Source organism: Rhinolophus hipposideros, assembly GCF_964194185.1.
Source record: "Rhinolophus hipposideros genome assembly, chromosome: X".
NCBI classification, from domain to species: domain Eukaryota; kingdom Metazoa; phylum Chordata; class Mammalia; order Chiroptera; family Rhinolophidae; genus Rhinolophus; species Rhinolophus hipposideros.
The window spans coordinates 116361607-116378001 of NC_138046.1; the positions used below are offsets into that span (position 1 = coordinate 116361607).

Consider the following 16395-nt stretch of genomic DNA (forward strand, 5'->3'; position numbering starts at 1 on the left):
CACTGTTTGGGGATGGTTTGTTATGCAGCAAAAGCTAACTGATACAGGAAGGAAGAGAATGGCATTGGTTGTGCCTGTGCATGGAAAGACAGCAAGAAAGGGGACCAGAACTTCTGTAACAGCTCCAGGCCATAGGGAGGCTCAGTGACAGCCCCTGAAGCAGTCATCAGCAAGCCAGGCTGAGCAGGATGGGGGCCCAGCGGGCAGAGAGGTAACACAATCCCTCCACTGGGTCCTCACTGACCTTGACCTAGCTGGAGTTATCTGAGCCCCGGAGGTCCCCTCCCTTTAGCCACTCTATCTCTCACCAAAGGAGGGCCTGGAAGGTGGAGGCTAGATAAAGTTTTTTAAGGGTTACTCAGGCCCTTGTTTTTTTCCCCATGATTGGTATGATTTGGCAAAATGAGAGTTATAAGAGATTAGGTAGAAGAGAACATCAGGAATTGAGTGTCATTAGGAGAAAGGGAATCAAAGAATGAAGGAGTGAAAAACAAAAGAGAAAGAAGAGATGTTAAATATCACCCAGACTTGATCATAAAGAGTAAGAAGAAAAAAATATTACTTTCAGGTTCTTGCATGCCCAGTAAGCCATTTAACCCTCCTAAGTATCCTGGGGAAACTGAGGCTCACAAGGGTCATATGATTTGTTCTAAGATTACACTACCCCAAAGTGGCAGAACCAAGACTTCAGCCAGTACTAGTCCCACTAAGATGTCTTGATGTGGATAATAATAATAACAGACAACTCTTCCTCTGCGCTGCCTACGGAGGTGGCGTTCATCTTCTACTAGGTATCATGGCTGCCCTTAGACCACTCGTGAAGCCCAAAATCGTCAAAAAGAGGACCAAGAAGTTTATCCGGCACCAGTCAGACCGATATGTAAAAATTAAGCGTAACTGGCGGAAACCCAGAGGCATTGACAACAGGGTGCGCAGAAGATTCAAGGGCCAGATCTTGATGCCCAACATTGGTTATGGGAGTAACAAGAAAACAAAGCACATGCTGCCCAGTGGCTTTCGGAAGTTCCTGGTCCACAACGTCAAGGAGCTTAAAGTGCTGCTGATGTGCAACAAATCTTACTGTGCTGAAATTGCTCACAACGTCTCCTCAAAGAACTGCAAAGCCATTGTGGAAAGAGCAGCCCAGCTGGCCATCAGAGTCACCAATCCCAATGCCCGGCTGCGCAGTGAAGATAATGAATAGACAGCTTGTGTGCAAACTGTGTTTTAATAAAACCATAAAATTCTTCCCCCCAAAAAATAATAATAACAGACAAGACTTTTTGGTGATTATTATGTGCAACACACTATTCTAAGTACTTTCCATGATTAATCCATCTGATATTCAGAACAGCGAGGCTCCGTGATCATCATCATCCCCATTTCACAGATGAGGAAACAAAGACACAGAGAGGCTAAGCAACTTGCTCAAGATTACTTGGCTAGTAATCCGTGAAACAAAGGATGTAAACCCACGTAATCTGGCTTCAGATTCTGCACTTTCAGCAACTACACTATAATGCCTATCACAATGCTACCAGAGCAGCCGTTATGGAAGGCGGTGTGGAGGTTCCTCAAAAAATTACGAATAGAATTACCGTATAACCAGCAATCCCTCTCCTGGGTATCTACCCAAAAAATCTGAAACCATTTATCCATAAAGACACGTGAGCTCCAATGTTCATTGCAGGTTTGTTTACAGTGACCAAGACATGGAAACAACCAAAGTGTCCTTCGATAGATGAATGGATAAAGAAGCTGTGGTATATATACACTATGGAATACTATTCGGCGGTAAGAAAAGATGAAATAGGACCATTTGTGACAACATGGATGGATCTTGAGAGTATAATGCTAAGCGAAATAAGTCAGACAGAAAAAGCAGAGAACCCTATGATTTCACTGATATGTGGTATATAAACCAAAAACAACAAAAGAACAAGACAAACAAATGAGAAACAAAAACTCATCGACACAGACAGTAGTTTAGTGGTTACCAGAGCGTAAGGGGGTGGGAGGAGGGAGATGAGGGTAAAGGGGATCAAATATATGGTGATGGAAGGAGAACTGATTCTGGGTGGTGAACACACAATGGGATTTATAGATGATGTAATACAGAATTGTACACCTGAAATCTATGTAGTTTTACTAACAATTGTCACCCCAATAAATTTTAAAAAGAGAGAAAAAAAATGCTACCAGATTGCAACCCCACTGCTGCTGCCATCACTCTGAGCTTCCCAAGTGGCCCATGGATGGGCTTGTAGTGCCAGGACAAGCCTCACATGAGGACTGATCACAATGTAAAGATCTGTGAAGGAAAAAAAAATCCATGAGGAGATCAAGCAGAACCTCCTGAACTTCAGACAGAAGCGGTACGTCCAGTGATGAGGCCTGGCTGCCTTATGCTCTTCCCTGAGCCAAGCATACCTCTGGGGTATAAATGCATGGGGCACAAGATCTGAAGACCAGCTGAGTACACTGAGCTACATGGGAAAGAACCAGGAATGGCTTCTTCTCATTTTGATGCCTATGCCTTTGGAAGCTGGGAAGAGACTGCAGGGAGCTGTTTAAAGAAAGAACGCAGGGTTGCATGGGGGGGAGATGAGGGCTTAGAGACAATTCTGCAAAGACAGGTGGAGGGGAGCCATTAAAGAGGAGGGGCTCCCCCCGGGGGAAAGGGGCTTTGTATTACTGACTGCATAGCTCATAAATTTATTTTAAGTCCATTGGGATCCACAGGTGTATCCCAGGTGTACCCGACGTTGAGTCTGGTTCAGAACTTGAATCCCTGGAAGTCTCTCTCTGTTTAGATCTTAGATAATAATCCCAGAAGAAGAAAGAGTAGATTTTCTAAAATAAAATTTAATTCAGAAATCTGTTCAGTTTTTGAAGTTCCTCTAAAAGAAAATCAATCACCTTTGTCTCCCAATTTTCACTAGCCTTACTCTTCTCCGATTTTCTTCTGCCACTAACACACCTAAGGCACTTCAAGGCAAGACACATCAGCAGTAAGTTTAGCATGAAGATTCATTAAAAAAAGAAGAAAGAAAAGGCTTTGATGACGGTGACAATGCTGATTCTTGTGATATGAATCCAATTGGAATAAGGAGATTGTGGCTTTGGAACCCGGGGAGTCTTTTTTTTTTTTTTTTTGCTGGAAATCTCTGGATCTCTGGGCTTCAGGGGCTTTCAGCATCAAATCATCTGCCCCCATTCCACATATAACAGAAGAAAAGGAGTGCGAAGTGCTTGATTTCTCTCCTTCGTGGTTTGAAGTGTTTCTAGGGAGAGTATTAACACTCTCAAAAACCCTAAGGTATAGATTTACATTTCTGAGATGGAAGTTAAAGGTAAGAAAAGAACACAAGGTTTCCAAAGGGAGAATTCCAGAAGAAGTAACCATGGAAACCGTTCCAAGGTCTTCAGAGTAGTGTCACATTGAGCCGAGAGACAACAAGCCCCATTAATGGGAAACCCTAAAGCAGAGAAGCTGAGTCGAGGAGTGAAATGAATCAAAAATGAATGAAGTAATTTTTAATAACCAGGTGAATCAGACTCAGTAAGCAGTGAAAATCAAAGTAGCAAAAGTCATATGCTTCTCTAAATGAAAGATGAAAACAGGTATGCTTTCAGTAGCCCCTCTTCCTGTGGGCTGCATTCTAATCACATGCATAGTTTTAGGCTTTGCAAGCTCACCAGGACCAGATTTCAAAACTTCATTCATTCCCATACATTTATTCATCAGTTCACTCTTTCATTCAACAGCTGTTATAAGGTATCCAATGCCACATTTATTTATCCATTCATTCAATATTTATTGAGTACCTCCTATGTCCCAGGTACTCTACTAGGTACTAGAGATATTACAGCAAACAAGACAGATATACTACCTATCTTTACAGAGCTTGCCATCTAGTTTAACAACTAGTTCCCTAACCTCAAGGATCCCACAACTTCCTTAAGAGAAAAAACAATACAGTAAGAATTAAATGCTTATACAAGAGCTAGATCAAAATTCCAGGCAAGGATACAAGCAATGACACAGGCAATACACTTACATTTTTCCCATTTTATCACTGTCCAAGCTCATTCTCAACCTGTCTCCAGCTGTTTAATACTTTGCCAAGTTCTTTTGTGAGGGGAATCCTTAATGAGATGAATATCTTGAAGTAAATCCACCTAGTGTCTGTTTACATTTCATTCACCCCTTAACTTATATCTCCAAAGACAAATTTGGTTATAGGTAAATTTCCAAATCTACCTGATGGAATGGTGGAGTGAGAAGAAATATACAAGGTTCGATCAAACAATATGGTGAATGTTTAAATTTTAAAAATTTATTATGGTAAAAGACACATTGTCATTAATCCCCCTCAAAATACTCCCCCTCGCTTTAAACACACTTATCCCATCGTTCTTGCCACTTTCTGAAGCAGTTCTGGAAGTCCTCTTTCGTGAGTGTCTTTAGTTGTGCTGTCATGTCTGCTTCGATGTCCTGAATTGATTCAAAACGGTTACCTTTCATGGTCATTTTGACTTTGGGGAAGAGCCAGAAGTCACATGGTGCCAGATCCGGTGAATAAGGTGGATGAGGACACACTGTAATGCTTTTATTTGATAGAAATTGCCATACCAGAAGTGATATGTGACATGGAGACATTCTGTTGTGATCACAAAATACAGTGAATGCTGCTGCCGAGTGCCATCCAACGGAAAAGCAGGGATTTTCAATAAGGGAAGAGGTGCGTGGAACAGTGGGTGACAAGTTTCAATTTGTTCAGTGCAGTCAGTTGGGTGTGAGCTACGGTTGAGAGGTGTGTTTTAAAGTGTGCCTAAGTCACGGATCACGAACATCTCATTAACATAAAATGAGCAGACAGTTTCATCCTCCATCATGACAGCACTCCTTGATGTGTCACACATAGAGGAAGATTGATGGCAATGTCTTTTCCTGTAATAATTTTTTTTAATTTAAACATTCACCATGTTTTGATCACACTTCATATTTTTTGAGTTTTTTTTATTAGTTTCAGGTGTACAAACAACATAATGGATAAATTCATAGAAACTGTACACCCCTTGTATTTTGAATCTAGCCACTTTGAGGACACCATAAATGGCTGGCCCACTTTGAAACATGTCCCTGGGACAGCTCTGACCCTTTGGGAACTACCAAGTCATCTTCAATCTCACCTTTGGAGTTGGGCCAGTACTAGGCAATTCTGTAGAATTCAGAATAAAACCTTAGGTTCCTACCTTGTAGAAGATCAGGAAAAGGTATGGGTCTTATGAGAAGAGAAAAAATGGAATATGAGCATCAACCTTGACCGTGGATCTTGCACTGATGATCACGTGAAAATGGGACAGAGTCAAGCCCAGGTGGAAGGCAGCCCAGCCTCCTTCCTTTCACTTGGCACCTGGCATGCCCCCCTCTCCTTTTTGAGTGACACAAGATGACTTATCACGAGAAGACCACTGTGCTTACCCCAAGAAAGTTACCACTGGGTTGTAGAAGTAAGACTGTTTTGAATCTTTGGCTATATAATTCTCAAGATGCACTGGTGGAAAAACTGTGTAATAGGTAAGGGGACGATTATTATTTGGGGAGAGAATACTCCCATTGGAGTGTATTTCCTTTCTATTTTGTCTCTAGTTTACTTATCACTGGCAGAGAAAAAGAGTTAGTGAACAAAACAAATCCATGATCCTGGGCTATCGTGGACCCAAGATGGCTAAACTTGAAGAAAGTGGGGTTGGAGGGTGAGTCCCAAGTCTATGGCAAGGCTGATTGATGGGCTGGTCTCAGGCAAAACTGTGGCAGTCTTGATGAAGAGAGAATACAGACTCTGGTTCATTTCAATTTCCTTAAATTTCTTGATGAATCAAAATCATTTTCACTTCATTGAGTTTTGATGGTAATTAGGTGATGAGCTACTCATTTGTCAGAATTTTTTTAATTAGCACAGAAAGAAAAGGAGTCTTCAACACTGCTTGTCTTGTTTGCCTTCCTCGAAGGCAGAGGTCATAAATTGCAATTAGCTACCTTCACCATGGATTTTTGTTTTTGTTTTTTATTTTACTTGGTAAACGAAAGGCAGGGAATGGGGTTTCCAGTCCTGAGCCAGGCTGATACCTGGCCTAATTATTACCACTCCAAAACTTAGTATGGGGAATATAATCAACAATAATCTCTTATTAACTTACAATTTTGTGGGTCAGCATTTGGCCTGGGATCAGCTGGACAGTTCTTTTGGAGGTCTCGCCTGGAGTTATGCATACAGCTACAGTCAGCTAGAATATTGGCTAGCAACTGGTCAGTCTAGGGTGGCCTCACTCACATGCCTGGCCATTGGTACTGGCTGTTGGTTGGAACAATGTGGGTAATTGGGCTACACATCTTCAACAGGCCAGCCTATGCTTATTTACTTGACAGGGTTCTTGGGATTCCCAGGAGCACCAAGAGATGACAAGCCCAGTGCAGAAGCACTTCTCAAGTCTCTGCCTCCATCATGTTTTCTAATACCCCACTGGTCAAAGCAGTCACATGATCAGGACTAGAATCAAGGGGTAGAGAAATAGATTCCACATCTTGATGGGAATTGCTGCAAAGTTACATTTCAAAGGGGTATGCATGCAGAGAGGGCAGGAGTTCTTGCGCCATTTTTGCAAACAATGTACCACACCCCTGTTGCTGTTCCAGATAGCAGCCCCTGCAAGGACTCTGCTGCATCTGGCTGGCAGTGTTACAGGCTTGGTTGGACTCCATGTTTCATGTTTTTCCTGTGGTAAAATGAAATGGTTTGGAGGAAACAAAGGAAAAGATGTGAAGTGTTTAAAGTTGCCAGAGGGTATTGTTTCAATTACATTTCCATATCTCTACAAGAACAAAATCACACACATATGTATATTTGATATATATGTATATACATACACAAATTATGTATATACACATACATACTGTGTTCTTTTGGTAACTATGCATGCTAGTACAGAGTCTAAGTACTTTTTTTTGTCAAAGCAATGTTGATCATGTCTAGTCAAATAAATAAATAGTCCCAATCTTGACTTATTCATTTGATAGAAATAGAAAGTTTCCACATCAACTTCTAAACGGATCCATGTAATCCCCTATAAACACACACACACACACACACACACACACACACAGATTATATTTTCAAGCTAAACAATAAATATTTAGAAGTGATAAGATTTTTTCACTTTTTTACCTTCATGACATCTGTTGGTCCATTCCTATCGTTTTGTGTAAGGAGAATATGCTGCAGATTACAAAAGCAATGGTGAGTGGGAGAGGTATTGTATAATTTATCTAGGTAAGAATACTATACGTTACTTTTTAGTATATTTTTAAACATATTTAAATATATTTAACCTAGAAGGACATAACAAGGTAATGGTTGAACATATACTTCAACTGTTTAATCCATTTTATAATGGAAAGCAAACAAACAGATTATAACAACCCTATATCAGAGTTCGGTCAGAAAATCAGAAACCACTCTAGGTATTCCAAGAAGAAAAAACTTTAATTCAGAAAATTAAATACTTACAAAACCATTGAAAGGGCTCAGGAAATGAAGGTCAGGAAAACCTGCTCCTAGCTTTTAAGAAACCAGGAAGTTGCAGGAATTCTAGAAAGCTGCCATTAATGGTCTCAGCTGCCTGCCACACTGAAATGGGTAATTTACAAGAGAATGCTTAGAAGCCTCTGAAAAACCTTACATCTATTGTCTGCTAAAGTCCACACACCTTCTTGTTGCTGTTATAAACGGTCTGCTTCTCTTCTGCTATAGGAATCTTGCAAGGGGCCTCTCAACAGAGGGCTCTATCTTGTAAGCTGGCTGGCAAGGGTTTCTAGGAGATGCAGCACTCTAGGCTTCCAGTCCCTCAGTAGACAGATCATATAAAGAAATAGGGATCGATACTTGTCAAAAAAAAAACCCATCCAGCACAGACTCCAAACTCCTCTTAACCTTATAGCAGCCAGTTTTCTTAAGACTGGGACCCCATATTGTATTGTACCTATATATCTTAACAAAATGCAATCAATCTATACATACTGGTTTTGTGTTCCTTTTTCTAACCTATATTGATGTATCCATATAACTATCAAACCTATAAATTGGTAATTTTCATGGCAATAGTATACTTCTTTTATTTAATATATTTAAGCATTCTTGAGCTCTTATGCAAGTGGATTTCTAATCTTTTTTCCTCTATTACAAAAACAGTTACTTTATTCAAATAGCTATTTTTTCCTTTTTGAGTTCATTTCTTAAGTGTTACTCCTCAAATGAATTAATGAGTCAAAATGCATAATTAGTTCCTTAAAAGATGTTGTCTTGTTAAAACTAGTGTAGAATAGTAAGCTGTACTAATAAACAGTATGCAGTGCAATCTTACACCATATGGCATTAATCAGTCTGTTACTAGCTTTTGTTTTTCTCTGGGTATATAAGGGATTAAAAAGTAAAGCTTCACACTAAGACATCTGGCTTTAAAACAATTTAAGTCACAAAGATATATATGTATGTATGTATGTATGTATGTATGTATGTGTATATATATATGTATATATATGTATATATATACATATATATATTTGCTTTCTCACCATTCTTCCCTGAGCTTTCCAATCCCACTCAGAATTTTTGGCTAATCCCCCCCATAAAAGTCCACCTCCCAAACTTTTGATTACTTCTGTCCTTCCATAATTTATCCAGTGTAAGCCCACATTGAACCTTCTATCATGGAATGGGAAGGGTATCTGGACAGTATAGACCACATCTCAGGGGTCCTGAGAGGCCCTGGGAGGCAGCCCAAACTCCAAAATTGCTGTTTGCCTGAATGTGGGCCAGCCCTCCCTGCTCCAGGACTTCTGGAGAGAGTGATTAGGTCACTACCACATCTCAACTTCTACATGGAGCTCTCTTCTTCAACTCTTGACATCTTTAACCACTCCCCTTGATTACCCTCTCCACGCCCCTCAAAAAGTCAAGACTGTGGCCATGATTCGAAGCTATGCTCAAAGGCCACCTCCTCTAAGAGGCTTCTCTGATTTCCCAAATGAAAGGGATCTCACTGCAGAACTGCCACGATACTTCATCTGTACTAATTTTTACATAACTCTAATTTTTTTCTCATTTGTGAAGTGATCCATACTCATTACAGAAAAGATGAGAAATATGAAAAAAATTAAAGAAAAAAAATCACTCAGTCCCACAACAAGCAGAGATAATCATTGTTAACATTTTCCTGTGTTATCCCTTTAGCTTTTTTGATGAGTTTTTAAAACATAATTGAGAGCACACCATGGATACAGATCTTTTTTTACTTAACATTTTATCATGAGCATATTTTCATGTCGTTAATTTTTTGATGTCTCATTTTAACAGGAACATAAATTCTATTGTGCAGATGTACTATAATTAACTAATTCTCAGTTGTTCAATATTTGGGTTGTTTCCAGTTTTATACTATTATACATAGTACTGTAATAAATATCCTCAATAATACATCTTTGTTTATATGTCCATTTCCTAATGATCAGTTTCTAGAAGTGGGAGTACTGTAGTGAATTAAACAATGGTTTTGATTTTATTTAAGAATTAGACAAAATTAAGGATCCTCTCCCAAGAATAAAGCAATCAAACATATAACCATACTTTTGCATACACTTTAAGGAAATTCACCTGAAACTCACATGTGGATTTCGTAGGGGTCCAAGGATCTCTAAGTTAAATGTATTTGAATTCCTAGATCAAGAGATATGAAAAATTTAAGGATATTGATAAATATTCCTAAATTTTTTCCAGAAACATCTATCTGTCCCATTTTTATGGTACAGATACTACTTTCTACCTTTTACCACTGTTGTTTACGTCTTATCACCTCTACTAGACTGTAAGCCCGCTGAAGGAAGAGTTATGTCTGATTTGTCTCTGAATTTTCTGTAGGACTGAGAAAAGTGCCTAACCCACAACAGATGTTCAGAAAAGGGTCCTTGAATCAATAACTCAATTTGAAAGTCAGTAAGTCCAAGGAAAAGTAACCAGTTTGATCATCTGGAAAGTGATTCTGGGTATGCTTCATATCAATGATAAATGGTACCAAGAAATGGTCACTGGAGCCCTCCCAGGCCTACTAAGCAGGGTGGAGCATGCCACTTTGGATAGCTAAAGGAACAGTGCTGCAAATAGATCTTCAGATTTCAATGCAAGTGACAAATGCTCCATTTTCTGCAGTACGGAGGGTGGCTATTGCCTTTCTCTTTGATACTGAAGGCTCTTTGCACCAGCAACCAGCCATCAATTACTTGACGGTGAAGTATTGCTAAGAACCATAATGACCTACTAATTTTGATTAAAATTATATATAAGTTGAATTACCAACCCTCACTTAACTCCTTGCATAATGCACATTTTCCAAACAATGTGGAAGGGAACAAATATCTTGTCGCAGGCATACATAGTGACCTATCTAAAAGCCACCCCATTTCTCTGTGAGAAGAGACTCACTTTAATTTAGTTTGGGTTGGCAATGTGCTCAGGCTTAAAGGGTGACTATGATAAATGAGAAACAAATTAAGACAATTCCATTCCCCCTTTCCAGGTAGACTTACCTCACATAATGATTGCTCAGTTAACAAGTTTTTGTCATAAGGGCTCTTAAAAAGTTGTACCACTTTTTGAACAATGACTGCCATTCCCCCAATATATGGACTTTTTCATCCCCAAAACACACTAAACAAATCAGAAGTGATATGACATCATTTCAGTTCCAGACTAAGTCACGCTCACCAATTTTTTTACTCGACATACATTTTCTAGTCAGAGCATATCACATTTGAATTGGGCATCATGTTTGAATGAGCCCAGAATGTTCTGCTTTGCATATGTATACCAAGTGAGATGGATGAAGAGGTATCACCTCCATATCTTTAGTCTTTGAGCATGTACAATTTTGTGTTTCAAATCTTTTATTTTGCCCTAAAAGTGATATCTAGACTATATCTTTATAGTTAAGTGCAGTTAGAATACAAAATAGCCGTGAACGCCCCCTCTCCAAAGTTGGAAAGCTGGTGAAACAAATGGTGTTGACAAAACAATTTATCTTCTAAATAATGACTCCCCTCACCCTCTTTTCCACCACCCCATCCCATCTACCTTTTCTATATTATATTTTGTATACAAATAACTTATTTACTTTCCCTTTCAAATTGTTCTTAACTTCTTAGCTAAACTTGTTTAATTGTTCACTTGACACATTTTCTTATCTGTGAAGATTTTTTTGGGTATCTTCTATTGGGACAGAACATCTTCTAATTTTTCCATTTAAAATTAATGGAATTAAAAAACAGTAACAGCTTTCTACATAGTGGCAGGGCTTTTAAGAATGTATTAAAGTTATTAGGTGTGAGATTGGCCCACTTACTTCTCAGTCCACATGGTAACTACAGATGGAGATGAGAGGCAGCTCTGGCCAAAGAAAAGTAAAGTCTCCTGGGGGGTATCTAGGAAAGATTCTTCTCCCCATTAAAAGAACACTTTTCTCCCTTCCCCCTCTTTCTACCCTGAATTTTAAGGTATTGTAAAGACTGGTTTGCATAGAGCTATGGCAGCCTTCATATGAACTTGAGGGAGAAAATGACAAGAGAACCACACAATGCCAACCCAGTGCCCTGACATGGTAGAGCTGCTGAAATAATCCCAGAACTTCTGTCCTTGGTTTTGTTGTTAGGGAAAGTTAGTATTTAAAACAGTGTTAGTTATGATTTCTATTACATGCAACCAAAGCATTCCGTAATGATGTCATACTCAACCCTTAGTCATTAAAAGACAGATTAAATAATAGTAACGATGTGTTTCCCTTTGTATGGTGATTTTTCAGTATCCCAGTGCTCTCACATTCTGATGGGAGGCCGCCTTTTACCCTATTCACATCTTGGCTCTAAGCTCCCATTCCCTGATTACCATTCCTCTCACTGCTGTTCTTCAATCTCTGCTCTGGCCTAACTTGCAGGTAGAACTCTTGGTTTCCATAGAGAACCATTCACCAGAGACATTTGTGTGTGAAGCCAACTTCACTTAAGGTTTGAATTTATACCACAACAAGACCAAACAACTTAAATTGACCATCAAACATCTTTATCTTTATAAAATATTTAGGCCATCCCTCCAGGTTGGTTAGCCATGCTGCTTATCTTGTAAAAATCCTTGTTACCCTGTTTGGGGATCATCGTCAGGGTCCCCCTGAAATCTATTCTCATATCTCTCACAATATTACGCAAGGTCTTTTACCTCTTTGCATCTCTACCTAGGTGGGCAGCCACTTCTGCATCTCATTGTTCTACATTTTGTTACAAAATGGACCAAATACTCCACTGGCAGAGGTTTTGAAATATCCATCCTTGCCTTCTCCCTCACTCCACAGTCTCTCTGATGAGAGGGACCAGAAATTTAGTTCTTCATTCGTACAAATTATGCCACCACTTTAGAAGGCAGAGGGGAATACAGTCAGTTTGGGTTTTAAATAACAATTTTTTCTCAGTTTCAAAATATTAGGGTTGGGAAGAACATTGTGATAGTGTGTTGGAAATAGCATAGAACTGGAACTTAGAGGACCTAGATTTCAATCTAACTGACCTCTACTATTTACAAGAATCTCAGGATCCCAATGTCCTCATTTATAAAAACATGGGGGAGGGATTCACTACAGAATATCTATGGTCCCATCTAGTTCTAGCAGATTCTAGATGAGGAATCTGGGACCTGAGAAGCCAGGTGACATAATATGTAACTTACCATAAGTGATCAGTCTCTTCAATTTTTACTTCTGGAGCTTGATTTATCAAGGTTAATTGTATATTTGATATTTTGTTCAGATGCTCTATATCCTTCCCTTGCTTCTGAAGTTATATTGATCTTGGTACCTACACTGCAGGAAGAAGGAAGAAATGAAAGGTTATAAAATATGAACAGATATACTTACATGTGTGGGGGAAAAATGTGTGTACAAAGCTCTTGGTTGTGGCTTTGTTTGTAATAGCGACAGAGTGGAAACAATCTAAATGTCCATCAATAGACCACTGGTTTACCAAATTAGGCCATATTCCTAATATGCAATACTGGGCAACCATTAAAAAGAATGAGCCAGATCTTTATGTACTAATATGAAAAGTGCTTCAAGGCCATTGATGAAAAAATGTATACAGAGGGCACCAAAAAATGTATACACATTTTAAGAAAAAAACTGTATTAAAATTGTAATACTCAATATGTACCAATAACCAAAGATGAATACAAGTCACGTTTGACTTCTGCAATTATAAGAGGTGCTCAAAGTGATTACCATCAGCGTCCAGACACTTCTGATTACGGTGAACTACTGCTTGAGCAATGTTGACCAAATTGTCCACTTGTACACATTTTTTGGCACCCCCCTGTATGTATTTCCTTGACTGTATATAAGAGTATCTCTGGAAGGATAGACAAAAAGATGGTAACAGTGGTTGCCTTCTGGGATGGGAAATAAGGACCTGGATGATAAAGATAGGAGGGAGACTATCCTTTATTCTTTATTCTTTTGTATCTTTTGAATTTTGTACAATGTGTATGCATTGTCTGTTAAAGTGTAAGTTAAATTAATTTTTTAAAGATTAAAAACATCATTAAAAAATCTTTTAAAGAGAACTACAGAGTAAAATGAGTTGTGAGCATTACTGGTAGGTTTCAATTGTCCGTACTCTTCCTATCCTAAACTGATAGTCTCCATGTCCTATCTAGGCCTAGAGAAGATTTTTGACCTAAAGTTGTGATGATGAGTGGTGTCCTGTTTTGTAACCCTGCCTGAGGGTTGCCCTCCCACAATCACTCACCAGATGTTGGGTACTAACTTTTGAGCTCGTTAGAAAAGAGCCTATGTCCCCGCCTTGGGACCAGCAGCCATATGGGCAGTTAGTGCTGGACATCTTTGATTTTTCCTGGCCTAAGTATAAGGCAATCCTGGAGCCATGCAGAAAAGGGCATGGGGATTGAAGTCAGGCAGACCTGGATTGAATCACCAGAACCACTTCTTTAAAAAAAAATAGTTTATTGGGGTGACAATTGTTAGTAAAATTACATAGATTTCAGGTGTACAATTCTGTATTACATCATCTATAAATCCCATTGTGTGTTCACCACCCAGAGTCAGTTCTCCTTTCATCACCATATGTTTGATCCCCCTTACCCTCATCTACCACCCTCACCCCCCTTACCCTCTAGTAACCACTAAACTATTGTCTGTGTCTATGAGTTTTTGTTTCTCATTTGTTTGTCTTGTTCTTTTGTTGTTTTTGGTTTATATACCACATATCAGTGAAATCACATGGTCTCTGCTTTTTCTGTCTGACTTATTTTGCTTAGCATTATGACCTCAAGATCCATCCATGTTGTCATAAATGGTCCTATTTCATATTTTCTTACCTCCGAATAGTATTCCATTGTCAGAACCACCTCTTAATAGTCATATGTTACTGATGTTCCCAAAGCCTCTAGCTCCCCATCTATATGATGAAGTGATGACAACTTCTTCACAATAGTGTTGTGAGACTTTCATGACGTCAGCAATGTGCATAATTGGGGCTGAATAAGCACTCATCCCTCATCTCCCTATCTCTCCACTTGCTTCACTGTCACCCATTCATCATCACCCTCCTCGGTTTTCATAGTCGTACCCAGGCTGATGTTCCCTGGACAGTTTTCCCTGAACAGTGAGTTTTTATCTATCTATCTATCTATCTATCTATCTATCTATCTATCTATCATCTATCAATTTATGTATTTATTTAAAAGGAGGGCGCAGCTCACAGCGGCCCATCCAGGGATCGAACCAGCAACCTTGGTGCTACCAGCACCACACTCCAACCAGTTGAGCTAACCGGCTACCCCTGTAGAACAGTACTTTTTAACCAGAAGCAACTGTGTCCCCGGGGGACATCTGAAAGTGTCTGGAGACATTTTGTCACAACTGGAGGAGAGAGGGCTACTGGCACCTAGTGAATAGAGACAAGGGGTCTCTGGTGGGGACAGAGACGCTGTGGGGACAGAGCCAGGAGTGCAGTTTCCAGGCTCTCGGCCTCACATAGAAGGGTGCTGGCTCAGGTAGTAAATGGCCACCAACTGTGATTGGATGGCCAACAGCTGTGGCTATTTGGCCGTCAACTGTAACCAGTGAGCCATTGGCCACTAATATAACTGTCGTGGCTACGCTAGCAAAAAATGGGGGCTAGCAAGATGATGGTGGCTGAGCCTGCAAGCGGAGCAGTGAGGGTTGAGGACAGTGTGGATCCAGCCTCCAGTGAGACTATAGTGCCACCAGTGAGAATATAGTGGTATGACTCCCCTACCTATGGCTCCGTGGGTATTCCTGTTTGGCCTCACCATGTCCTGCGTTCTTATGTGGGGAGCGGGAGCAGAGACCCTGCAGAGCGAGCAGGGTCCCCCGCACGACAGGTGCTGCTCAACATTTTTCAACACATAGGACGAAGAGCTATCCAGTGCAAAGTGCCAGTAGTGCTGAGGTTGAGAAACCCCATTTTAGAGGTTTTTATAAAGCTCCAGGTGCTTGTTTGTACAAATTGGAAGCATACTGCATTTAAGAAAATCATTTGATTTTAGGATCATTTCAGCAGTTTCCACCATTGCTCTGTTTTCCAGAACATGAGTCTATCTTTAAGCAAAGGAGAAGGGAAAGTGAGGGGAAATAATTGCTACATCTTTTATTCCAGGAACTTGAGAAATTTTCCTATGCCCATTAAGACTATACACGGAGGTAGATTTTATCACTTATCTATTGTAGTATAGCATGTCACCCCAAATGTAGTGATTAAACAACAAACAGTCTTTAGTTACCTTCTGCTCAACAGTTCTTCTGTGGTCCGGGACAGGCTCAGCTGATCTTAATTAGCTCAGACCAGTAAAACCACCCAGCCAGGCCCAGTCCAAATTTCTGACCTGTGAAATCATGGGTTGTTGTTTTAACTACTAAGTTTTGAAGTTGTTTGTTATACAGCAAAAGCTAACAGACACAATGAGCATTTGGGGTTTTTTATTTCAGTTTGCGGCTCTTGGCAATAGTGCTGCTATGAACATTTTTGTGCACAACTCGTCCACGTGTGCATGTGGTTTTGTTGAGTATAGGAGTGAAAATGCTGGTATATATGGTTCATTCTCAAAATACCAAATTATTCACAACACACACACACACACACACACACACACACAGAGCTTCATTTTCTTTTCATAACTTCTCTTTGTTGCCTTCAGTTGCAGCAACTGCTATGGGCCCATTTTTCAAAAAGAAAAGACAATTGGCAGGAAGCTGGTTCAT

At 39.8% G+C, this 16395-nt stretch overlaps 1 protein-coding gene across 1 annotated transcript; it reads left to right on the plus strand.

The window, feature by feature from the left end:
• Nucleotides 1-751: 751 nt before the first annotated feature.
• On the plus strand, nucleotides 752-1204 carry LOC308494904 (large ribosomal subunit protein eL32-like; the record flags this gene model as incomplete). The annotated part of the gene is made up of 1 exon (XM_081042881.1): nucleotides 752-1204. The coding sequence occupies exon 1, from the start codon at nucleotides 797-799 to the stop codon at nucleotides 1202-1204; it is 408 nt and encodes a 135-aa protein (XP_080899007.1). The 5' UTR covers nucleotides 752-796.
• Between the last annotated feature and the right edge of the window lie 15191 nt (nucleotides 1205-16395).